This window comes from Urocampus carinirostris, chromosome 15 (assembly GCF_059441175.1).
Source record: "Urocampus carinirostris isolate Australia breed hairy pipefish chromosome 15, RoL_Ucar_1.0, whole genome shotgun sequence".
Lineage (NCBI taxonomy): Eukaryota > Metazoa > Chordata > Actinopteri > Syngnathiformes > Syngnathidae > Urocampus > Urocampus carinirostris.
In genome coordinates, this window is record NC_142363.1 from 17,842,658 (window position 1) to 17,870,453 (window position 27,796).

At 36.9% G+C, this 27,796-nt stretch overlaps 1 protein-coding gene across 3 annotated transcripts; it reads left to right on the forward strand.

The window, feature by feature from the left end:
* The first annotated feature begins 11 nt into the window (after positions 1–11).
* On the forward strand, positions 12–27,285 carry ift43 (intraflagellar transport 43 homolog (Chlamydomonas)). Of its 3 annotated transcripts, none has more exons than XM_088355218.1 (9): positions 12–144; positions 1,498–1,596; positions 7,173–7,243; positions 11,747–11,782; positions 13,430–13,473; positions 23,571–23,643; positions 24,236–24,311; positions 24,791–24,853; positions 25,027–27,285. In XM_088355218.1, exons 1-9 carry the CDS (start codon positions 88–90, stop codon positions 25,135–25,137), a joined length of 630 nt encoding a protein of 209 aa, XP_088211344.1. In that variant the 5' UTR covers positions 12–87; the 3' UTR covers positions 25,138–27,285. The 3 variants fall into 3 exon arrangements, with proteins under 3 accessions (XP_088211344.1, XP_088211345.1, XP_088211346.1); XM_088355219.1 differs by having other exon boundaries at positions 12–132; XM_088355220.1 differs by lacking the exon at positions 11,747–11,782.
* Positions 27,286–27,796: the final 511 nt, after the last annotated feature.

Here is a 27,796-nt window from a genome sequence, read left to right on the forward strand (position 1 = left end):
ATTTCCTCCAAGCGTTACCATGGAAACTGGTGCCCTGTGGTGAGCTTCGATGGTGGGTGGTTTAAAGTGAATTAAACCGAGTTCGACATGGACGAAGGTCGGTTCTTGGGGGACTTTGGACCTTCTAAAAATGTGAGTGATAAGGTAGCGTAAAAAATAACTGAGCAAGGTTCTTTCGTCTTCGATATAAATTTCCCCTGTTTAAGACTTAGCTAATGCTATGGCTAACGACCTAAGTCAACTTGTGGTAAAGTACACCATAGTAAGAATAATTTGCGTGATAGTAACATTATTGTTCATTTAGTGTAAACTTCAATGACCAAAATCGTTTGTGTAGTATGATAAACGACAAATGGAACCGTTTGGTAGAGACTTTCAAGCTAAGCTAGCTTTACTTTTGCCTTCCGCGACCCACGACTGCTATAAAAATGGTCCAAAGCTGCTCTCCTAGCGAACTAAACTTACTAACTTTTTACCTAGCATACAGTATTGTGAGTATAGAAACTCGCTAGAAAGTATTTTAATTTCACGATGCACGTATTACTCAATTGTTTGCTTGGTAAGTGATTCACTGGTACCATGATCTACTTGCCTCAACGTCAGCCAGGATATATTCAGAACACCTTACAACCCTAAAAAGGATATACTGTTTAAGAAAAACTCAAAATAGATAACAATGAAGTAGATAGCGTTTCTGGAATACGGTGTGACGGTGTGGTATGCTGCGAGCGCAGCAGCAGACAGAAAAACCAGAGTCTTCAACACAGACCAGAAAATCATTGGCTGCTCTGTGCCCAGTCTGGAGAACAGACTCTCACACCGGCCACCACCACTTTGACTTGCTGACTTCTGATAGGCGCTATAGATAAAGAACAACAGGCTCAGAGACATTTTTTGCTCAGGGCCATCACCACCCTAAACAAGAGCACAAATGGTAAATGATTGCATTTATATAGCGCTTTTCAAGTCAATGAAGACTTCCCAAGGCGCCAACCTGCTTATTGGGTGTCAGTGTCTTACCCAAGGACACTTCGACATATAAGCCGGGAATCGAACCTGCGATCTCTTGATCCCAAGACGAGCACTCTACCTCCTGGGAAAAAAAATACTTAACTTGCTTGTTTAGAAAAATAGGTACTCATATCTTTGTATTGACCTATTTAGGGATTATGCTGCTCAGTGTTATTGTACTATTGCTCTAATACACAAACAACTTATGACAGTCTCCAAGCACTTCAGTGTAAATATTTTTTCTCATTTTTCCAGACATTTATTGTATCTTATCTTCTCACTTTTAAGTCTTTGTCACATGCTTATTCTGGATTGCGATGTCCAATCTCGTAAACGATGTTAACTCTGTTGTCATCAATGACAATAAAGACAATTCTAATTTTTAATCACCTTATATCATCATAAACCAATTGATTTTATGATCAGTACTATATTTTTTACCACAACTTTAGTCAAGAACTATTTGAATTACCCTGCTGTTTTCAGGTGTCAAAATCTGGCCGAAGATCCCGCCTTGCAGCAGACCAGTCCTATGGCGATGCCCGCAGCTCCCGGAGGTCCTCTACGTCTGCTTCTGCCGGAGAGGTAAGTGGTCTCAATGAGTGAAATATTTATTTTTTAAATATTTTTGCACGGTCTACCCTAAGTACTGCTTGCATTAACCACAAATCTTGATATCTTTCGAATTAATGCATTGATCCAGGATGACAGTGAGGTAAGTTGCATGAATGTTATGTTTTTGTACTGCTCCACAAAAACCTTTATACCATATAAGTCATTGAAGGGTAATCCTTAAAGCCCTCTTCAACTTCTTGGTTTGATAATGTTTTCAATTTTTAACTCTGTTTGTATTTATAACATTCTGTGACAAAAGTTGAATGCCAGATTGACATAAATGGTATAAAGTTTGATTGGAATCATTTGTTTGTTTTTGTTATTTAACTCGGATGCATATTGTTTGTTGACCATGTCTTACATATTTTAAAACTTGTAGTTGTCGTTATAGCCTTTGTTCAAGCATATTTTTTTGTAGTGCAACTAAATGTAATCATTAATATTGACGTGCATTGATATCACAGGTGAGCGTTCTAAACTAAGCCCACTTAATAATTTCATCAATATATTATTGTTTTTAAAACGGCACTTAAAATACTTTTACCATATTAATAAAAGTGAAGTTACCTAAACCAGTGTTTATCATCCCTTTTTCAGCCAAGGCACACTTTTTTTCATGAAAAAATCTTGAGGCACCCTGGGTCAAAATATTTTACAAATAAATTCCCGGCACCAGCTTAATTCTATTTTTTTAAAGATCAAATTATCATGTTGTCTAAGTGACAGGTGAAGTTTTTCTTATCATTTGTGGTAACTGTTGCCAAGAAGATAATTCAAGTTATTCATTTTGGTTGATATATGTGCAGTAATTTTGGACGTTACGACATTTTAACCTGTTTTTCCAGGTTTCACTATTTTCTTAAATGCTCAAAAAGTATCTGCCAGTAGAACAAAACAATGCTTTATTATGTTCTAACTTTTTCGGTTGTTGTTTTTTTGTGTAAAAGAAGAAAATACTAAATGATTTTGGCAAAGTCATGTGCTACATTTTTTTCTTTATTTCATGAATTAGATGTTGTGCAGAGCTATCTTAAACAGTTTCATCAAACAAAATATGTTATTTAATATTTTTCTTTGTACTACCCCATGAGTATACTCAGTACACAAAAAGAGAAAAAAATGTAATGTGCTGCCACCTACTGATATGAATAAATGTGACAGCTACTCAGTTGATCACTTGAAAAAAGCAGAGATACTGAACAATGGCATTCTTTTTTTGCAGAGATGAAAGTAGGCCTTTTCCTGCAGCACAGTCTCACGGCACACTAGTATTACCAGATACTTTGTTTAAAACATTCTGACCTTAACGTTGCTTGTAACATTAATATAAAGCTATTAATAGCAAAATCAAGATATTTGTGGTCAACCACTAGGCTGTTTTGTCACATTTTTAATATATGTCATAAAAGATACTGCTATGCATGTGAATATTTAGTGAATCTAATCATTTTACCAGAGAGGGTTATCTTAGAACATAACAATTTAATATTGGTGTCTAAATATAGAACAGAAATATGCCAGACAAGTCCCAGCAGCGTCGACATTTAAAAGAGAGCAATTCATATCACTTGATCGCTGGCATTTTTGGAATCGGTCACGTCGCCTGCATCGGTAAATTGTCATGCAAGCCGGCCCACCCCGAGCGGAAACATCTCAGCAATGCTGTGGCTTTAGGCTAATCTTGCCAAATTAGGCCAACTTCCTCTACGCAGGGACCAATATTCTCGCGCCCCCTCTGACCCACTCTGTAAACGCAATACATTTTTCCAGTATGCCGTTTATTTACAGTTGTCGTTTATCAAGTCCTCTGCTTCTTGTGCCTGAATCAAACGTCTGATTGGTCACATTCCTGGCATCCTTTTAAACAAAGACGCCACTTCCTTTCGGGCTCATACGGTTAGGACGCCACAAATTCCTCACCCTGGAGAACATCAAGGAACCTTAATTTAGAAACCATCAGGGAATAGCTAATTGCTAAAACAGCCATAACATATTTGGTCATGAGCAATTGCAGGCTCAGTGACGTGAGGCTGAGGGTATTCATGTAGATTTTTTTTAGCAATGTGATATCTGCAATTCAAGGTACTGATAGTGATGGAGTGAGACCTCAGGAATAGGAGAGATAATGGTAATGCAATTTAATGAACTGAATCATAAAGGAATGTAGTTACTTAAGAATATGCAAATTAAACAAGATGTTAAGACTTTAATTCTCCTTATAAGCAAGAGTTATCTAAACATTTTCCTATAAGGGCAACAAAGAAAAAAACGATACTCAATTGACATAGCACATTAAATTTTGTTTTTTATTTCTTTATTTGTTTACTTTTTAATTTTGTTCTAGACAGAAAAAGTAATATTGTTTTTGTGTTAGTTCACAATCCATTTTTAAAAAAACCCTCTTGTTTAACAAATGTAAAAAGTACATTTTTAGACCTGGATGCACTTTTTTTACAGCTTATAAACATTTTAGGAACAAGTTTTACACTGCGAAAAAGATCTTAATATTTTGGCTTATTTTGTTTTTTGTTTTTCAAATGTGACAGTTTGTGACTAGTTTTTCTATGTGTAAATTTTATTATTTTTGGTACTCATAATTCATTTTTTTCTATTGCAATGATAAATAGAAAAATAATACTTAAAACAATTTTATTTTTACAGTTGACACAATGCAAAGTTTTTGTACATTTTATAAATATATAATATATGTGTGTGTGCGTGTGTGTGTGTATATATATATATATTTTTTTAAAATGTTACCATGTTTTTAGCTATTTTTTTAGTATTCATTTCCTAATTCTAGTATTATTTTTTTCGTTTTTTAATTGAGTTTAGAAACATAATATTTAAAACAATTTGATTTTTACAGCTCTTTCCTAATAAGAATAATTAAAATTAGCATAATTTGGCACATGGCAAAAACATTTGCTTAATTTATGTAAGTATATACATGAACAGATTTAAAAACGACAAAATATATTTCCATTGAACAAAACTGTAATTATTTTTTTAAACATATATCTAATTTTTCCTTTTAAATTTTACTGTGTTTTAACTAGTTTTTCCAGTAATAATGTTCTTATTCCATTATATGTATAAATATAAAATAATACTTAAAACAATTTAATGTTTACAGTTTTGTTTAATAAGAACAATTAAAACGAGCAAAAGGTCGTGGATAGCATAATCCTTTACTTAATTTATGTATACATTTTTTCATTCTATTAAAATAACTCCTAAAAACTTATAAACAGAAAAGTTTTTTTTAATACAAATATATATTTTCATGGAATACTTTTACTTAATAAGATTATAATTATTTTCTTAATTTAACTATTATTTTCACCTAATGTGCAAACGACGCCTGTAAATTTTTAGTTAATCATTGCTGTCATGTTATAAAATAATGTATCTATTTTTTTAGGTCATTTTTTTTATTACCTATTTTCATTTATGGAATGTTTGCATTATACATGTTTAAATTGGTAAACATCCCTCAGTGCAAAAAAAATCATGTTAAGAAAGTATCCCAATTAATTTTTTACTTATTTGCATTTATTCAGCGCCAAAAAGAAAAATAAGAAAAAAAATAGGAATAAGGTTTTTACACATGGCAGCGATGATATGCTGATGGCCTATTAAATATCTTCAGTGGGCTGCAAATGGCCCATAAGCCATAGTTTAGCAAGAGGCGGTCATATCTATTGGTATATATGTCGCATGTGCTCCCCAACCCATCCTGTGCCCAGCAGCGGCGTCCAGAGTTATATATAGCTCGGGTAAAAGGGGCCAGCCATGAAAGAATATTTCCTATTTTATCATAAATGAAAAAAATTCTTCACGAGCACCTTGTCCTCTGCAGACTCAATTTGGTAATAAGAAATATTGTAGGGTCTTTTTTTCTCCCCCCTTGCCACATTCATTTGTCTCGTGCCCCCGCTCGTGAGCAGAAAGGAATGCGTTCATTCAAGGGCAGTTCTCAGGGTCCCAATCTCAGGATCAAGATGCATACTCTCTTTACTATTTTCAGAATCAAAGAACGATACTGAGAAGGTCATTTTTTTCCTCTGTTAATCTATTTTAAGGTCAGGCTTGCATAGGCTGCATGTCCGTTCTCACACTCTGCGCTCCATATGTTGCGGTCTCAGATATGAGACTATTCAGAACTCAATGAACGGGGCTTAACTATTCAAGTGCACCCGTGCTTATCACATCCTCAGAAAATTTCAATTAGGTTTCTAGGTCTGCTCTGTTTCACTCATGGGCGTCTGGTTCCTCTATTGCAGACAAGCGCTCCTCCTACTGGTATTACTGGGAAATAAAACGCCCGTAGTCACTAGTTTCTAGTTTTAAGAAAATCATACTATAGTTGATTTAATATAAAACATAAATCGTATGCACATCCTATTTAGATGAAGTTATATTTTTTAATGATGATGATAATGTTTATTAAAAACATTAAATAAGAACATTTTTATCCTTCTGAAACAAATTATAACTACTACTACTACTACTACTCATAATAATAATGGCGCCACTCAAAATGTAATATATCATTTATTACTAAGACCGAAGACATTTCATAACTTTTCGACTCAAACCCTGTACAACTTTTGTTTTGAAGCAGGGGTCTCCAAAGTGATGCCTGCGGTTATCAGGTAGCCTCTTAAGAACTCCTGAGTAGCCCACGGACAGGTTCTGAAAACATCTCACCAGAGAAGAGTCTTCGTGTTTTTCGAAATTGATTTCTAACTGGCACGATATTTTAGTGGTTGACTGAGCACATTTTAACTTCCATCCATCCATCCATCCATTATTTGCACCGCTTATCCTCAGTAGGGTCGCGGGGTTGCTGGAGCCAATCCCAGCTATCTTCGGGCAGTGGGAAGGGGACACCCTGAACCGGTTACATTTGAACTTATCTTCTAATAATTACAACCCCATATTAACATTTAGTAACAACATAAGTTGTCATTTAAGAAATGCATATGAAACTGATAGCCCTTCATACCAATCAGTAACAAAAAGTAGCTCTGAGCTCTAAAATGTTGGGTGGCCCCTGTTTTGAAGAGTATACATGAAAATAAACCGCTGAATTAATTGGTTGCACAAGTGTCAAAACCCTCCTAGAATGTTCTCAATTAACCAATCGTTTATCAAACAGAGTCATCCTAAATCTGCCAGTGACTCAAATTGATTTCAGATGTTCAACTTGGATTTTCCTTCCCTTTTTTGTGGTAATGGGGGTGCTGTGCTGCTTTATTGCAAAATATCTGGTAGAACAAATACTCCTTTCTTTTCTTGCTTGACGATGTATATTTTTTACATTGGTTTTAGGGGTTATACTTTGCATTCATGTTGGAAAAAGTCTAGGAATGACCGCTGAGTAATCTAGGATGTGTAGAATTTGTTTTTCTTTTAATCTATCAACTATCAATCTCCAAAAGCACACCTCTGAACATTTAGTGCAATAATAATATTTCTTTATGACACCAATGCCAAATTACCTGAATCTTATCATATTTAAAATATGTTTTTCTTTCCAGGGCCCCCCTCCTAAACCACCAAGGAGGCAAGGCGGCTGGGCAGAAGAAAGCTCCGGACCCATTTCTGGCAAGTATGTCTCTTCATCTTCACCATTGCCCACAACACGCTTGCATGTTGATGATATTAATAGACTTTGATTCAGTGGAACGAGTTTATTGATCAGTTCGAATTTGGGCTGTGAGTCAACGAGGTTTGAGCGAGGCTGCCTGACTGCCGTCCTCCATTCATCTTCATCTGCAAGCAAGGTGGTAATTGACATGCTTAATACGTCAGCCACAGGGGGGCACTGTTTGCCAGCCAGTCCCTGCATTAGTTGAGGTTCCAAATACTCTATCAGCCCGTATGAGCTGCAGTTCAGCACAAAAGGGAGACAGTAAATAAATATTTCAGATAAAATGTCCATGTATGTATGCACCTGCAGTGTATGTCCTGCAGTTTTCTTTCAGAGCAAAAGCAAAGGAACTTTGAGACTTGCCATCAGTTTTGCAGTTTGCTGGGCGCGTTACTCAAAAAATTATCGAGCTACAGATGTTAGATAATTCATTTAAAAAGTAATTGCATTAAGCCCCAGATTACTGACACTCAAATGTAGCACATTACTCTCAAAGTAACTAGTATCTAGTTGCAATTTAGGGATGCAACTAACGATTATTTTAATAATACATGAATTTATTGATAATTCTTACGATTAATCGATGAATCAAATTTTTGAAAAACACATTTTTCATTTCATCCCATACTTAAATATTAATGTTTTGGACGGACAGAAAAAATAGCCCACAACAGAACATTGTATAATATAAAACCAAATGACTTAACAATAAACAAAAATACATACAAATCTGCTGTACACCTGCAAATGTGTGAGATACTTTTCTCCCACCACCTCATCCAAAGATCATAATACATTTAAAACACACAAAAATGAAGAACGTTGCAATAAATTCATATTTTATGTTTAAAAAATTTGGAAAGATGTAAACCCCCTATTAAAACTGTTGTCATTTTTTTTTTTTTAATTAAATCTTTGAATGTGATCAACATTCCCAATCTGCGCATTATAAACACTATGCTTAAAAGGTTGCCCGTTGTGTTGAGATAAACATGTCATCATTATCATTTTTCTTTTTGCCTTACATATTTTATGAATTCATTTTGTTCCTTGAATTTTTGCTGCACTTTCTGCTCCCCTTTTAACTTTGTAGTGTTTGACTGTTTAGCGCCAATTTTATTTGGAATGATGCAATGTTAAAAAAAAAATGATTACAAAAAAGTAAGATACTTTTATAAAAACAGTCTCAAGGTGCCCGCTGCCGGACCAAAGGGGTACTAGAACTTTACAACTTCACACATGATCAAATGCACTTATTTGCATTGATTCACTGGCTTTGTGGCTCATAAATTGCGCAACATGACAAATCGATGAGGTAATTAGTTGCCAACGCTTTTAATAATCGATTTCAAATTATTTTATCGATTAATTCTTGCAGCCCGACTTACAGTATATACTTGAATTAAAGCCGAGCCCCTCAATCTGCTTAAAAATAGCCCCAAAATAAACTGAATGGGAGAAAACTTGCACACCAACTTGTGGAATAGTTGAACCCTTATATTTCTTGGCTTTTGCATTCTTGCAATTTTGCGAACCAACAGCTGAGACACTCCATACGCATTTTGTTTTTCATCTTCAAACAACACATTTCGTTCTCCATTTATGGGTAACATCCAGGATGTTTCCTTTTTTTTTACCCCAGCAATGGTGTTTTTGCAAAATAGTTTTACGAATAAAAAGAAAAAAACAGCACACATTTACCGTAAATTCTGTGCTCACGTCTCCCCATTGGTTTCGTTGTTCCTGTGTAAGACACACCCCTCCCGACTTGTTGTCCACTACTTGATACTAGTGACATGCAACCCACCCATCTCATACCCTCTTCAACCTGCTGCCGCCAGGGGAGAAACTGCAGTTGATGTTGCAACTGAGTTTCAGAGCCAGAAGCTGCAGTCTCAAATACGGTTTCTTCCATCAGGCTGTCAGGACTCTACGCTCTCTCCCTGCCCTACCCCTCCCATCCCTCTGCCTTCTGCCAAATCAATGCAAAATTTAGAATCGAGCTATATTTTTTACCTTCCTGTTGTTTGTTATTTATAATGTGCCTTATTTATTTCACATTTGCATGCCGGAAGAGATCTGTATGTTGTGCATATAGCATATTTGACTATAGAGTTGAAGTTGACATATACACATATAAACAAATACGGCTTAAATGTGAGTATATATGGTAGGAAGAATATTAAAATATCAGTAATTTAGCCCCCTCGTTCTCGTACACTACAGAAAACCTTATTATCCATGGCCTTCTTTTTAAAAGTAGAAGAGCAACACACCTTGTTGTAATAGCAGTCGAGTTACAAAATGTTATCAATAACTCATTGCAGTTTTAGTTTCCCAAAAAAGGAATTGCGTTGTAGGAACGCTTTCCTCCCAACACTGGCACCAACCAGAAAACTCCACAGCCCTTCCCTTGCCAGAAGGTCAGTGTGTCACTTCTCTTCCTTTTTTTTGTAACCCAACTTGATTCTCAACCTCAAAGCCATTGAAATACAGGAGGTGTAAAAGGCGTTTTGCACATGCATTGATCCTCTGTGAAACAAAGTAAGTAATGGCCCCCCCTGGAGCCGGCAAGGACTTTTCCCTTCAATGTCACCCCTCATGCTCAATCACCGCCGGCCTCCTCCCACTAATCCCAGCGCAGAAATCCCAGGATTTGTCGATCTATCACTTCTAATTGACACTAAATGATCTGTCAGTTTATTGATGAACCTTTAAAACCGGGTTGTCACAATATATTTTATCCCTAACAACTTTTTTTCGAGACAGTTTTACCATGTCTATTGCTTTGGCTTACATGAGTCTTAATCAAGAAGCCAGTAATGTGTCTTTAAGTGTGGAAGCTGCCCGCCCCTGCCCAGACAGGACACAGTCCAAGGGCAGGCAGGTACATTGGGCTTCCTGCTCTCTGTTTTGCTTGGTTGGACATTTGATTCCCCATTGTAGGTTTTGCAAAGTCCAACATTTGATCCCCTTATGAATAATTGCAATTCCGCTTATTAAGCATTAATAATAATACACTTTACAAACACAGCACAGCGCATATTAAACCACAGTAAAATAGACTATGTAGAGTAAAAGCAAAGATAATTTTTGTACTAAGTTTATTTAATTACCTAATAAGTGCTTGATCGAGGATAACATTTGCTCAGGTACTGCGACATTAGCAATCTACAATAACGTTTTTGTATGCCACCAGTGACCAAGACGATCCGCATTATAGCCGAAATGGACAAGACGAGATCGGTCTGACCAAAAAAATGTTTGTTTGTTTTTCTTAAGTACGGGGAAAACCTATAAATTGACAGCTATGGTATTGCGCCATGGTGACTACAAAACTCATTCATGGCCAGCCCAGTTGTAAATGTAAAACCAATACTTGTCATATATAGCTGCTAAAAGTCTGGTTTTGGGTACTGGAGAAGATCCCTGATTCGAATTCAGTTTTACTTAGCGTCTCCTAGTGGTCAAAAAGGTTTTTCATTATAAAAAGATATTGTTTGAATAATAAGCAAAAATACATAATCAATCATATGAATATGTATTTTTAAGTACTTGTAGGTCAAGAAAACTATCAGTAATTGTTTTTTAAATTTCCCATATAAATATACTGCATGCACAATTTAAAATGCTAAAACGTTTAAAATATGGGAAAAACATATAAGGAGACAGTTATGTAGATAATAATAAATGATGTTGTTGGATGCCTATAGAGATTTTTTAGTCAGTGTAAGTTTTATCCATGTTGCAGTAACATGACTTGTGCACTCATCTATCAGGTTCTCCGTGAGGGTTTTATTGGTGGCAGTGAGCTTTTCTTACATCAATTAAGAAATGAATAAAAATGTTTAATGTAGCTAATGACTACAAAATAAAACGAGACTAAAGGTTGTTCCTGTTGACACGCAAATTATATATCTGTGTTAAACAGGCATTAATCATATTTTCTTAGATCATTACAGTTTTGAGACATGCTTTACCAATAAGGGCCAATCTGTGTGTTCACAAAATTTAACGTAGATTGTAATATTTGACAGCCTACTTTTAGGTGACAAAAGTAGTAAGACCCCTCCGGCACAGGCTGTAATGTTTTCAACCAATAGGGGGCACTATGTAACCAAGGAAACAATCATTTCAGGAGACTCGTCCTTCCTAATTAAGATCTCATAAACCCTATCAACTATTATATGTGTTGATATCCATTGAATATTTTATAACTCATTATTATGTGTTGAAAGGATTTTTTGTTGTTGTTGAAAATGGCATTGGGTCTTAGTTTGGATGCTGTGCTGCACAAGCAAAGTCTCAACAGCAGGAGATTTAGATAACTGTCGCTGACCACACTGAGAGTAAAATTACTGTCATAAAATACAGTTGAAGACTGTAATTTAGCAGAAGGAAAATACACTACTTAAATGGCCAGTGCCTTACAATTTTGATGTACTTTCTGCATGTACACAGATCTTCCAGGAGAGCGGTCGCCGACGAACCGGAAGAGTAAGCTGACTCAGCCACATTATCATCCACACCTCAAAAGACTTTTGTAGCGCCTGATTGAATTCAATGACAGTTAGATTTTCATGTGCGGATCATTTATCCAGGATAAACACAGCTCTTTAAATGTAAATATTTCTCCCGCAGTAAAGTGAAATTGGCGCTCATAGGGGTTGTCCTTGGTTGCACCTAAACCTTACCTTCAAAGAACAATCACTTAACATGATTGGAAAAAACAACCCTGACTGAGTTATCACTTTTATTGCTGCGAGGAGCCAAACTGCGCGGTTATTATTGGAATAACAGTGAAGCTGTGACAAGAATAGACACGGGCATGCCGAGAGCAGGTAGAGGATGCAAGCAGGCATCTATTTTTGAAGCATCATGAGACCAGGGCATTTCTATTAAAAGGGGATTCAGGTCGTTTGTCCCAGTGAGATGCCTGCAATCATTTTGCACGTTTTGCATAAAAGGTCACTGAAATTACTTGAAATTTGTTTCTAATCAATATTTAAAATTCAACAATGAAAATATCCCACTACTTCTGCATCTAGCTTTATCTTGATTACGTAATTGTATTGTTAATATTGTTTATGAAGTTTAAAAAGTTTTTAAAATCAAGATGGTTGGGCCCATGAGGACATGATGATGATCAGTTAATAGTGAATCAATACAATAAGGCTGGATAGGAATAAACAATCATTATTGAATAGTTTTTTTCCTTTGCACAATTCATTATTGATCAATACCATTTATAGATTACTGGATTTAAAAGTATGTATTTCCTCCATTTAATATTCCAAACAATAACTGAAATTTATTTTTTAAAGGAATTTCCGAGTAAGTACTGGTAAATCAATTACCGAGTTTTCCCCCCATATAAGTTAGTCTGTTATGTACTGTTTTTTTCTTGATATTGAAGTAAAATGGATTTTCCATAAATACATATACTGTATTTGAATCATTTGATTATTTTCATTGTATCAAATCGAATAAGGAAAATAAATGGAACACGTGTTATTCAAAATTAAAATGATGTCAAAAATTAGTATCAAAACCCAGCCCTGGCTTTATAAGACCCTCCATATAAATTATTTCCAATCTCTTCATAGGGCACTATTGTTTTTATTGATTCATAGAAATTCATCATTTTTCCCACTGCTTATCCGCTACAATGAAACCAAGTTCAACAATGATAAACAATTGACAAAACCATATAAAAAGGTACTACAGGAAAAAGGTATAAAGGCTGGAGTTTATCCCGTCCCCTTGACATTCCAGACACCGTTTAAATTAATCAAAGCATGTAACCAAAATGTTATAACAAGGTATCTAATATGAATCACATCTCATATCAAGAGAAAAACAAAACATTATGAAGACGAGTAAGAATAAAGTTAAGTAACCATTGTCAGTTAAACTTTCCTTGATAGTTGCGTACCAATTATTTGTTCATTTTAGTAAACCCCCCCCCTGCAAATAACTGTTTCAATGGCAGCTAATTTTGCAAAATGTCGAAGTTAGTGTCAATCTACTGTCTATAAATGGTTCGTAACAGTCAGCCCCTGCCTTTAGAATATGACCTCACTATTTAGGACACATTAGAAAAGTATTCAATAATGAATACTCTCACGCTCTCTGTTTCTACAGCCGCCGGCTGAGACCGCAAACTCCCGAAGGATCAGATGATGGAGGTAAGTGCCCCTTTAGATTCCCCCCAACCACCCCACTTTGTGTCTCTCCTCACGGGCAGATAGGAACCCTCTGGTGCCTCCCCAGCACATTTATTCTGTGCAATAGTGCAGATAAGCAGGCCGTCAAGATTGTAGCCGGCGACATTTCTCCTTCGATGCCATGTGAATGTTGAGAACCGACTCTAAACATGACGCCTTCGAAATAACCACTCACCTTTTGATAAACATGAACGTGTTCATTAGGCGAAATTAGGTCCCTATTTGGAAGAGAATCGTGTTGAGGTAATTCAGTGGGTGCCCCTCCTCCCACAATCCCAAGAGTGACACAGTTAATCACTGCACTTACACACACACCCAAGCACACATGAACGGATCTCATAGGAACATAACTGCTTTGACAGACTCACCTGAAGGTCCAATTTTGTGCACAACAAACAATGTCTGGGCTGAACTGTGAAATGACTTGAAAGCCCTGCGACGTGTAATTGGGATCTAAAAGGAGCATGCAAAATAGTATGAAATTACCAGCACAAAATGGAATTGACAATACTGATGGAGAGTCTACTTAAAGGGCCATTGTTTATTATTTAGTGCCTCCTAGGGTTAAAAAAACACTTTACTCATTGGCAATAATACATTTTTAAATAAACACAGTTAAGAAATTTGTATTTATTTTAAATAACGTGAGGCTCAGATATACGAAGCTGACATGATTGTCCATCTTGCTGCTAAGGGTATCTCAAAAAACACAAAAACCTTGTGAATGGCTGGGCAAAATTATGAGAAGAATAATAGTGCGGTTTGGTCACTTTGAGTCTTCATAGTTTTCATTCTTCCGTGTTCTTTGTAGCACTTGTTTTCAGTTGTACTACACAATACAGCTACTTTTAGTGGTCAAATAATACACATGCAAGCATGCATATTACGATGGCAGTGATCAATCTAATTATGTATTTAGATAGCGTACATGCATTTTGTTGCTGTCAAAAAAACGTATCTCAATGTTTTGTCATTTTAAATGTATTTTTATTTAATCATCTCAAAAATGGAAAATAACAAAACACGTTTTAAAAATACAGATTTTTTTCCACATGAGAGTTAAGATTTGATAATCATCAATTAGTAATTGGGTATATTAGTATATTTTATATATTTTTATATATTCAGTGATTTGTAACAATGTATTGCTTTAAAAGGACATAGTTGTATATTATTTAGCACCTACTAGTCGTAAAAACACTGCATTCATTAAAAAACAATATTGATTTGAATAATAAGCAAAATTACACACTTTTTACAAAAACATTTTAAAATACTCAAAGGTCAAGAAATTTGTATTTATTTTACTTAACATAAGGCTCACGAAGAGGGAGCTGACATGATTATCTGTTACTTTCCTGCTAAGGGTAAAAAAAAAACCTTGATAAGGCTAGGAAATATTACAAGAAGAAAAATTGTGCTGTTTCTGTTTCTTGGAGTATCTGTAGTTTGTATTCTTCTTTGTGCTTTATAGCACTCATTTATGGTTGCACTCCACAATACAGCGACAAACATTGGTCAAATACTACACAGTATCCCTTTAAATAAATGGACCATAACAGAAAAACGCCCCAAAAATGCATTTTCTTTTTTTTTCACATGACTACGCCAATTTAATAATCTTTAATTAGTGATAGTTTTAATATGCCGCTTTCTAGCAATATATATTTATTAATCATCATTGTAATGCACTCAAGTTCATGATTTCTGTCAACAATATCATAATCTGGCATAATGAAACATAAATAGCACAATTTAAAACAATTAAATTCTGATTCAAAATATTTATTGTTGTTATCAAAAGACAAACACATTTTTGAAGCATCCATTTGTCCAACAATAAAAAGAAAATCCTGAATCCACAGAATAAATGTTCATAAATAACCCAAACCCATAAATGACCCAATATAAACATTAAAAGAGCAGATATATTATCATAAACCCTTAACAGCAGCATAAGTAAATGTTAAAGTGCAATTATGTCAGATGGTCATCATAATTTATTAGGGAAGAAGAGAGGAAAAAGGAGTGAGTGATAATGATCCCTCCGATTTCGCGGTTATTGGGAACTAGAACTCCCCGCGAAAAGTGAAAATCTGCAAAGTAGCTCGCATTGGGTGTCATATATTTGAGCCAAGCCTCAGTGCTGATTAAAATAAGAGTCCCAAATATAGTGGTTTCCCACGAGTTGTAGCTCCAGGTCATTTATTTCATGGTAAATGGATCTGGCTTTGCTGAAATACAGGCTACGCAGAAGTAGCTTGTGAGGGGTTGTTAGCTTAGCCGTGGCAGTAGGCCGGACCCGCAAGCTTGCTATTGCTTTTGCTCCCGACGCCACCTATTTCCGGATCCGATAACAATCTATAAGGCACCCGGTGGTGATGAGCCATTTCTTCGCGCTATTCTGACTTTGCTTGGATTCCGATTTAATCAATGAATTTATTTTTAATGTAACGAGCTGCTAAAAGCTAGCAGCTACTATCCTATCCATGTTTTTTTAAATTGGAGATGTACACTGCGCATGCCCACTCTGGCTGTTTGACTGACGTCATACACGAGCCTAACAGTCGCGCATGCAAACAGTCCCGCCCACCCAATACACGCAGACACCATCTGCCCTGTGCAGCATTTAGTCTGTGCTCTCTCTTACCACAATAAGCGATTTGTTGATATCAATGAGATTAAAGACAATTTAATTAAAATTCCGCTAAGGAATTAACCAGCGCTAACTGAAGAGCGAAGTAGCAAGGGCTCTCTGTACTGTAACAATGCAACCAGTTCAGTTATTTTGTTCAACGGCATCCTAATTGGCAATCTTGTCGAGTCTTTTTGCAGTGGAGGTGGGTTAGAACGGCTGTGTTAATTCGCTGTGGTGGTAATTTTTAGATCCCAGAATACTGATTACCAAGACAGATGTATAGATAGATGACTGGATGTAGATATGCTTTGATATTTTTTATTTGTTTTATTTATTTATTTTTTGGGGGGATAGGGGCTGTCTTGCTTCTATTTGAGAAACCTATTGCCGGCAAAAAGACTATTTCACAATGTAGAGAGAGCTCTGAGAACATAGCCAGAGGCAGGGGCATTAGAAATTACAGTGCCGAAGGCTATCGAGATAGCCCCCACCATCTAGATTACGTTAACGTCGCTTATCCCATGTGTCCACTGGCTACTAGCTTGGAGAAAAGGGGGAGCCCAGGTCACGGCTCCCATCGCCACATCAGTTGCCCCCAAAGAGCTCCCTGGCGCTCACTTAAAATGGCATCGCTCCTGCACACACAATCATCTGTTTCACATCTCACCCCTCTTACACCGAAGCGCCCAAGTGTTGAATATCATCCCATAACCCTTTTCAAAATGGATTTTACGCTCAGTTGATTGTTTGACTGGACCCTTACGTCCGTTATAAGAGGGCCGACTGATGTGGCGAGACGCCCTGTTCAAAGTGGTCTACCTTCACAGCAAATGATCTCCTGATTTTAACATGCTTCAGGGAGGAAGGCGACCATGTAAAAACGAGCTACTCAAGCCTCTGGCTACCTGTCCTAATGTGATACGCGTCAAGGTGGAAAATATCTCGTCGAGCTTGATCTGCACTCTAAATGGAACGCCATGATTGTTACCAATTGTTTTCGGTTTCTTAACCTTTTTTTAAATGCATATTTTTTTATTGGGACAAAAAACACATGGTACACTGCTTGGAGAAAATGTAACTATTTGATTTGTCCATACAGGTTATGACTGAGTCTAAGTTGAAAATCAAAACATTTTAAAATTAATGTGACTTAAATACAAAACTATTGGTGGTGGCCAGGCGGTAGTCCGGGTAAAATACAGTAACTAATTTTGTGGCACTTTTGGCGATTTTTAAATTAATTTTATTTTTCATTTTGTGTATCATCTGTATTTTCTTTAGTTTTACTATATTTAGATTTTTTCAAGTGACAGAAGAAAAATCATACTTGAATTATGTCACCGTAATGTGATAGAACTCTATCTCTAAAATGTGTTTTCATTTACCCATTATCTTAATCCTCCCTGAAAGTTTTTTTAAAGGGGCAGTGTGCATTATTTAGCGCCCCTAGTGGTTGAAAAACGTCATTCAATTATAAAACGATATTTCTTTGAATAATGAGCAAAACTACATTAACTATTCATAGAAACATGTATTTTTGATGTGCCAGTGGAACACATGTTTTACAATAGTATGTAAACTTTCTTTTCGCCTATGGAGCTTAGTGCATCTGATCCAAGACCAGTTATCATGGCTTCAATGCTCCCTATTTTATGCGTGTGTTGGTGTGTGCATGTTTGTGTGTTTTTTTTCAGTATAAATTTTCATAAAACTTTGACCATTTCTGTGTATTTTCCACTGCTAGCTGACCCGAGTAGTCAGGAAACCAGCAGAGATGAAAAATATCAGTATAGTGTAATTATATTAGTTATTATTGTTATAACATTATTTAAACTTTTTATTCTCAAATTCAGGAAAATGAATTAAATTGGGACAATTCTACTGGCTGAGACAGCACCATGCTTTTTCTGGATGAAGTGCCGAAGTGGGTGTGGACAGAAAGACAAGCCAGGATGCTGTTCGTAAGGAGCCGGGTGGCGAGGCTTTTTGATGTCATTGCACTAAGACCATTAAATTTGATTGGGGGTCCACAGGGGACGGATTCTGCTGAACGCTGTGCTTTGTAAATGAGAGGACAAAGTGTCACCGGGGCCTCATGAATATGAAATACCTGCAGCCTGCATTTATTTGGATATCAGAAACACAGATGAATCTTGTCAGTGGATAAACAAGGCTGGCATTTTTAATTTAGTTTAATGAAAAAGAAAAAAGGGAAGCAGCAATAATCAAGGGTGTGGGAGGCATTCTCTTAACTACAAAGAATTTGACAAGGAAACTTGTGAAGTTGTCGTCACAATTCTTCTAATTTGAAATACGGTCTGCCTTTTGTCAGTTTCTTTCCTGGACTTGTTTTAAGGCTGCTGTGACAAAGACGTCAAGATACTGCACACTTCCATCTCCTGCTGTTTACCTCTTCTATTGACTTTGCCCTCAGGCTGCAGGACTGTGGCTGGAGATTAGTGACGGCCCTTGTCGTTCAGTCCAACTCGACATTTCTGTCACCATGTGGCTGTTACTCTCTTGTTTGTCTCTCGGTCCCTGACAACAACAGAATTAAAAAGCATCTTTAGTTTGATCGCTCAACCAGAAAACAACAAAAGGAACATTTTCCATTCCGGGGATGTCGCCAGTGTGAAAAATAACGACATAAGAAAATACAGAAATTACTTACTGATTGTCATTTACAACCTGCACCATCTCCTATTGATGTTTGTCATGGGCCTAAAGGTATATAATTAAATATCCTTTTACTCAATGGAACGGAACCTCTGCTGTCTCTCTGCTGTATAAAATAAAAATTAAGGCTGGACTAGCATGCGCTGAAATATATGTCAAAACGGTTGCCATATTGGCAATTACCTTTTAATGCGTGTACTGTAGAGTACTTAGTTGTCGACTAAATATAAGTTGATATTAGCTTAGCATTGTCATTTGCATGCATTCAAGGAATGGGTGTTGTTTAAACCCTTTCCATCTTTTTTACTTGCTATACTGCAAAAAAAAAACAGAAAAATATGAACACATTGGCATTATATTAGGCTTTTTTTTAAGTGTAATTTTCCTTGAGAAAAGAAATATGCACAAATACCTTTTTTAAACCGCATCAGGTGTTCGTAGGCTGCAAAAAAGACATGACCATTACCTCTAACATATGGCCCCTTATCACGATTAGTAAATCAAATTGACATTCTTTTGTATATTCTGACAACCACAAAGAAATCACCTTATGATAATACAGGCATCAACTTTATAAGTGCTCATTTCCATCTTGTGTTTCTTTAGGTCTTACCTCCTCTCATATCTTCCTACTCCAGCAAATATCTAAGACAGGGTTGTCAAAATCATTTAGCTCTGGGGCCACATGGCAGAAAAACATTCTCATGGGATCTGGACTAGTTAAATTAATGGCATAAAAAATGTCCCTTACCTGTAGGGTTGGGGATCTTTTGGAGGCTCACAAATAAATTATAATTTGAGTAAGTAAAACTGGTTCCAAAAATTATTTTTGAGGGGTTAGGAGGGGAGTTGGGTTATTGGGGTGTGTTCGGTTGTCCGCAATATTTATTTTTTCAATAAGATTGAATCTCTTGAAGTGTTTGTCAGCTTTGCATTGAGAAAGAGAAGCAAACAAGAATTTGATTCATTTCCAATATAGTTTGTTTAAACTCATGCAGACTGGAAAGTGACAAAAAATAGCAAAAAACTCATTTAAATGATTGACTCACTGATTTGAAAGCTTTGTATATTCATAATCAATGGAAATTTTTACCTGAACATGTGAACTTTTCTGTTAAATTTTATATCTATTATGGAAAAGAGCTCTACAAAGACACCCAGGTGCTAATCTAAAAAAAAATGTATTGTCTTTAACAGGGCATTTTTGACTTTTAGTTTAAGTGAAATAACATCAGGATAGGTTTCCTCTATGTTCTCTAGTTGATTAATGGTAGTAGCAAATATAGTTACAATGGGTGCTTTGCAAGTGGCTTGCCAGAGAGTGGGGACGTCAAGCGGACATGTTTAAAACTGCTAGTCATTGTGATTCAGCTGATTTTTCATCACAGCATTGGAATAAAATATGGAGCAGGCCACATTTGGTCTGTGGGCCATGCTTTCGACACATGCAGTACAAGCAGAACGTTGCAAAAGTTTGCCTTGTCTTTCTTGGGAGTGGAGCTATCCTCACTCCTGTTGCGTTTTGCCAATTAAAGCGAGTTCCCACTGTTTGAGTAGCGGGCTGGCGGCTCTCTGCGCCGCAGCCCCTGCCAGGCCTCGCAGTGACATCCGACCCCACGCAGATGGGCTCGCCAGCTAACACTTTTGCCACGTGGCTGCTAGCCGCTCCAGTCGGAGTGGCAGAGTGGATGCCGAGGTCGGCCCGCTGGCCACCACGGGTCCTGGGGGTGGGCGGCAATGACAGGGCCCAAATGCTAAGGTAGCGGGGGGGCGCTTTCTGGGGAGCCCCTGGCCTGAACCCCTTGCACAGCGGGAAGAGCTGGCGCCTCCACTGCTGAATATTCATGGCCGCATGGCTGTTTTAACAGGACTTTTCTCCTGAATAGCAGGAAGTGTCGTGCTGACACACACACCTCCAAATGTGAATAAACAGTTTTTTTCAACTGCCAAATATTATTTGTTACAGTGCTACTTCTTTAGATGAGCACCTCTGAACAAAAAATATGGTATACAAGTTTATTTGTTTTTTAACAAAGATCTTGCCCGCTGTACGAAGGGAAAGTCTATTCACGAGCAGTCCCAGAGGCTACCACTAGAGACCGCTCACCGCTTGTGACTGCATACCGCCAGCATCAGCTCATTAAGTTTGTGCATGCAAAGTACTACACAAAAAATAGAAAATTGTGTTGTAAACATGTTTTGTGTGTACGCTCATTTAGAGTTACAGAAACTTTAATCATAAGTGCACAGTAAGTGCTTACGTACCTTCATCAGTATCTTGATCTCATACTTGTCAACCTCTGCCAATTGCTGCCTTTATAAATGTTTGCAAATTCTCCTTATTAAGTGCTATTAAACCTTACAAACACAACGCAGCATCTATTTACCCACAGCAAGACAGACTTTGTAGAATACAGCGACAGTATTGTCTACGATGGCCTTGTCGTCGACTACCAGTGACCGAGACAACCCAGATTAGAACACAAAAGAGTTAGACAGGATCTGTCTTTTAGAAATAAAAATCACATACAAAAATTGTTATACAACTTATACACAATTTAAAATGTTTAAAAAACAAGGGAAACATATAAGTTGTCAGGTATGCAATCTCTGTGACTCCTCCTTGTAACCACTGCCCCCCGTTCTCCGCACCAGTGCACACAACCGTTGCGGCACTCCTTACAAACTGTCATTCTTTATTTTATTACTGTATTTTCTTATGTGTACAGTAATCCCTCGGTTATCGCGGTTAATGGGGACCAAAACCACCCGCGAAAGGTGAAAATCCGCGAAATAGCGACGCCTCTTCAAAAATGCTTAAATTTTTATTTTTTATTATTATATTATTATTTTAATACTATTATTATTTTTGGACCTGCGAAGCTCTGAACCCACGAGTGTGGAAACATGAAGTAGCGACGCCCCTTCAAATTTTTTAAAAATTTATTATTATTATTTTTTGGACTTGCGAAACTCTGAACCCGCGAACGTGGAAACATGAAGTAGCGACGCCCCTTTTTTAAAAAATTATTTTATTTTATTATTATTATTTTTTTAGACCCGTGAAGCTCTGAACGTGGAACCGCGAAGTAGCGAGGTCCTACTGTAATTACTATTTGATTGTGTTTTCAGTGAGCAGGTCAATGTGTTTTAAAGCTATTCAGGGCACACTTGGATGATTTTGGGAGGATGGTTGGGACCAATTTGTTTTAGTATAAAGCGGTACCGTCAAACACCCATTTATTATTGTGGGCTCACCGCCTTACTGGAACTCTAAATAGAATGTTTTCTAACTGGTTTTCTTTGATGTAGCTTTCATAAATCCGTTTTAAGTCTAGTACCACCCTAACCAATGCTTCACTGAGAATATTTAACTTTGTATCCTGCAATTAATAAATACATATTTAAATAAATATTGTTACATTGACGGATATTTTTCTCATTTTAAGCATTTTTATTATATGTTATTTGTTATGTTTTTGACAGCATTTTTTTTTCTTAAAATGAGCAAACTTGTGAATAGTATTTTATTTTAATATTTATAGTTATATTAATTTGAATGTCTTTTTATTATTTATGGGGAAAAAACGTGTTTTCTGGACTATAAAGCGCACATGAAAAAAGTATATCCAGAAATTCTTAAAAAACCCGTCAAATAAAATCGGAAATGAGTAATTGATGAGGATGACAATAAAATTTGGAAACCATTTACAGATGAATAATTCATTTTAGTCGTGAAACCAGATTTCCCCAAATACCTGTTTCAAATCCTTTTTCTCTTTTTCTTACGTTTTTTTAATGTAAGAGTGAGAATCACTCTAACTGTAGTTGCAATGCCATACGACTTAGAGTCCAGTGCACTTTATGCAGTATATGAAAAAAAAATCTTATAAAGGAATATTTCAATGGTGAACATTATAGTTAAGAAAATATGGTATTTGAGCCTGACCCTTATGGAATTTATTTTTAGGCCAATTCTGATGTCAAAGGAAACAAACAACGTTTATGAATTAATAAAACAAATTAAAATAACTAGGACAATAACTTTTTTTCTTATTTTACATTTGCTATGTTTATTTCAAACTATAAAAGAAGTTTGACAAAATATTTTAAAACAAGAGTTGACTTTCTGAAGGTTTTGTTGATTATTTTGAAAACTGTTCTAACCAGACAAATATAATCTGGGGTTAATAAATCATCCATATCCCAGGAATAACGAATTAGGTCCATTCTTTTAAAAAGTGCTATAATCGGGTGATCATAATCGACGACAGAATTATCTGTCAGAACCTAAAAATCATCATTGTTTTCATATTAAGGAATAAGAATCGTACAATAATCCCGAAGTTATTTTGTATTAAATGCTTTGGTTATTTAAAACAATTCTCTTTTTTAATTGGAAAAATGCTAAATATGAAACAAAATAAAAAATACATGACTTAAAATAACAGAATGATCTACCAATGGGACTCAAATCTCAGGTACCTGTCCTGAAGTGCCTTTAAGTTAAGGTATTATTTCCCCTTATAATGACATGGGTTGATTCAGTTATTTTTTTTAATTTTGATGATTTATTTTTATACAATTCCCCTAACTTCTTATTTTTCTCTGTGAATTTTTATCTTCTTGTAAGTTTTTAATTTAGTTGTTCATTTTGCACATTAACAATGACAATATATTCTATTGTATTCTATTCTATTCTATTTGAGAACCACTCCCCTAATACATTGTTTTATGTTTTTAGATATTCCAGTCATTCCACATTTGGACGAAGTGCAGGAAGAAGATCTCAACATGCAGCTAGCGGCTCCACCCAGGTGGGTCCCTGAAACTGCTCTGTCCCCGTCCACACACAGGTCACGAGTAAAGTGAACTCTGAACAATGAGATGATCACATGTCCTCCACACTTGCCATCACCATTAACCGTCTGTCACCCGATCTGTCTGAGATTGAGGAATAACTGTTGGCTGTGATTCATGCAACTGCGTTACCCGGGTCCTTACCGAACGGATTCTTTGATTTACAGGACAGCGAGATGCACGCAGACATGTGTCGAATATGTAGCGAGGCTATGACAGCGGTGGTGGTTATTAGGCCGAGGTTCGCTCTCCATGCGAGATAATGTCCACATTGAACTCATTGCAGGGGCAATGTAGCGTGTAATGTGCAATAAGTAGGACTGGCATGCGGTGCTATGCCCCGGCTACTTTCAGAGCCCCCTCACTTAATTCCAACCCGCAGATAAGCAGCTGGGTTTCAGTTTGAAGCATTTAGCACTTGGCAACCATCTCCTAATTATTTTTGTTCTTAGGTTGAGGTCTTTAGACTAAAAAACTTTTGTCCTGGTGTAAAATATCTTGTTTTGAAGTAATTTGGCATGATGTTCTTTCTTTATGTCTTGTAATTAGCATTCAAGTCAACCAGGTAATGACCTACAGAGACCTGGACAATGATCTGAAATATTACTCTGCATTCCAAACTCTCGTAAGTCAACAACATATTTCTATACATATTTACTATTATCACTGAGAAGTTTAATAAACATTAAAAGTAATGAATTTTGAACTTGCAATGAGAACAGGAGAGGATTCTACAAAAATTCTCAATGCAACATTCCAATCTGTTGTAAAAGTCCTCCCCTGAGACTTTTGTTATTAAATCCCTTTGGTTACAAAAAGCAGATCCATCTTACAGGGTGTGGGATATCATAGAACACCAACCTTACTGGCCATTGTAACTATAATATAAACAGTGCATAAAGGTAAAAATAATAGTCAAAATAATGAACAACCTTGGTATTCGATGCAATCTCCTTTGCAGGTTTCCAGTATTTAAAACAGATGCAAGCAGTAAAAACCTTATCAATCACTTTCTGCAAGGACTCATCATCATTTAATTTGTATTCAAATATCTGAAATCAACAACCCTCTTCAAAATGCATTTTTCTTGTACGGTTTCTTCAGGATGGAGAGATTGACTTGAAGCTACTCACAAAGGTTTTAGCACCAAAGCAGGAGGTGAAGGAGGTGAGTGAGTTCCTATTAAATATCCTCCTCTGAGCTCGCACCAACAAACTGTCCAGCTGTTGTCCACCTGCCTCCCAGGTAATCAAGATTTATGGTGTGTACATTAACATCCTCTTCTACTTCTTCTCGGTGCACCTCTCCACACGCTCCATTCTTCTTTGGCCGCTCTGCAGGAAGATGTGCTCTGGGACTGGGATCATCTGTTTACAGAGGTTTCCTCGGAGCTACTTGCGGAATGGGATCAAGGAGAAGGTGAAGAGCAGGCTTCATTACCTGCAACTTAAACACAAAGCTCCTGGGACCTGAGAAACAAGTTAGCGGTTGTACTATCTAATATTGTATTTTTCTGAACTTGTGTTTATGGATATTGTACAGTTTTGCATTCCTACATAAAGTTCCGTTGTAAGTTTTTGGGGATACGTCCTCTCCACAGCCATCATTATCAAACACCTTTGTACAAGTCCAAGGTTGATAATCAGCTAAGCTGAAATCCACTTGATTGTGTTCAAATTAACATTCTTCATTAAGGCCCACAACCTTATTGTTATTGACTGTGCCATTGACTTTATCTTGCAGCTCTTCGATAGGAGCAACCCTTTCTTCACTATTATCTCAAAAGCATTGAACACAGTTCCTATTGACACCAGGTGGATTAGCATACATTATACCTTTATATTGGATATACAAGAATAGATGTAAGTTGGCTCCAGTTCAAACTGCTCTTTAAAGTGGAAAAAAGACAACTTAATGAGGACAGCGCAGGTTCAAGGACGACACGCTTAAATTGTGTGTAATTCATGACTAGCTTTGTGTACCGCTTGTCGAACGTGAGCGGGGCCGTGTGGATCTATCAACATTCGCGTGAGTCTTTAGTGGGTTCATGTGTGCGAATTCCAATAGAGGCCTCTAACGTGCGTGCACGTCTATTAGGGAAACAGTTGTAACATTTACAGATTGTGATTAGGTTTATTTCTGAGACGCCAAGCGCTCTCCTGACATTTGACAATAGACGGTAAAAGAACTCAAGGACAGACGGTCAATCCATATGGAGGACCGATTCTGTCATATGTATACGTAGATAATTAAATGCCTACAGATAATTGCCATGTAAATAAAAAACACATGAATAAATGAATTAATACCTAAATATATGACGTAAAATGCATTTTTTGTCTGCATGTTTTCATTTGTTTCAGTATTTACTTTGTCTTCTGTATTTTGTGTATTTTGTCAAGTATTTTGTTGTTTTTTGTCATAACAAAATGTTATTAAAATGAGGAGACTGGGTATAGGGGTAAATTGTATTTATGTAATATATTTAGGTATCATGTGATTCTCCACCTGGGCAAGGGTGTATAACAGGGGTCTGGAACCTATGGCTCGCGAGCCATATTTGGCTCATTGCATGAGTATATATGCCTTGAGAGCCATATACGGCTCTTTTCATGAGTACCAATGGCTCGTGAGCCATTTACGACTCTTTTCATTATTACATATGACTCGTGAGCCATAAATGGCTCTTTTCATGAGTACATACAGCACGCTAGCCATATATGCCTCTTTTCATGAGTACATATGGCTCGGTAATAAAATTATACTCATGTAAATTTCATCTATATTTTTCCAATTTTGTCAAGAACGGTGTTAAGTCTAGTGCAAGGATAGCTGACATAGCTCTATTGGTACTATCTGGTCCAGTATATAATGTGCATTCTGCCAATAACAGACTGTTTTGGCTGTATGTCACCAAGGACTCCTTTATATGGAAGCTCATTAAACAATGTATGTTCACTGTTGAGACACTTTATGATAAAAACCCTCAGAAAAACTGGAAACAGCCAGAAATGCAGGCCAAGCACACACAGCGATTTTATTGGATGAGCACTAGGGGTGGGCTTAGCTATACACACAGCACACTACTCTCTGCCCTTACTGTCTGCACAAAGGTAAATACGTTTGTATCCTCGTTGAAGGTCAAAATAAGCATCATCGATCTTAAGTATTTGCGGGAGTGAGACAAGTATACAGTGGTGAATTTGTTGATATGGGACACAGGCTCTGGCATTATACTTATTTCATACATTTTATCAGGTCATCTAACATCTCACAGTGAAATAAAATGGGATGAAAATCTCGATTTTGGTGGTTCGCTGAAATTTATCTTAAATATATGTATGGTTCGCTCTCCAAAAAAAAAAAATCAAAACATTTTGCTCTTAAGGCTCTTTGGTTCAAAAAGGTTCCCGACCCCTGGTGTACAATGTTGTGTGACCTGAAACACCCCGTGAACCCAGGAAACACTACTGATGATGGGTTTAAGTGAATCAGTACACCTATTGTAGAACATTATATTCATTTATTTACTATGGCATATACAGTATTTGGAGGTATTTATTTATACAACATAAAATCCCTGCACATCAAATCTTCAATTTGTTATGCCTGAAATCTTGTTCTTCAAGTGTAACTTCTAGAGATGAAGCGATCACAAAGGATATTAGTTCGCTGAATATTTGTACTTAAGTGAAAATGCAGTATTTCCCTATTAGATACACAGTTTAAACCTTCAATCCTGCCACCTCCACAATTGGCTCATTTTGCTTGACTTAATGAATTCTGCCCATATGTCCTGAGCAGCTGCTCTGTTGCCCCTTCCTCCCGCCCCCGCCGAGCTGCGAAGTGCCCATCCATGTAGAGACAACCTCTAGCTGTCTCTCTAGAGAAGGCTAAGCCTGCCACTCCTAAACTGGCAGCCGGCCGCTGCTGTCGAAGACGGACCGAGGGCCTAGATTAGGGCCCTGCGGTCGCGGGTCGGGGCCCGCCTCCAATGGCCGCCGCGAACATCGGTAGATCAGAAAGGGGGATTATAGGAAGGATGGGGGGGGGGATGCAGGGATGCTGTTTGGCATGTGCTCTCATCCAGGTTCTCAAAGTGACCTCTCT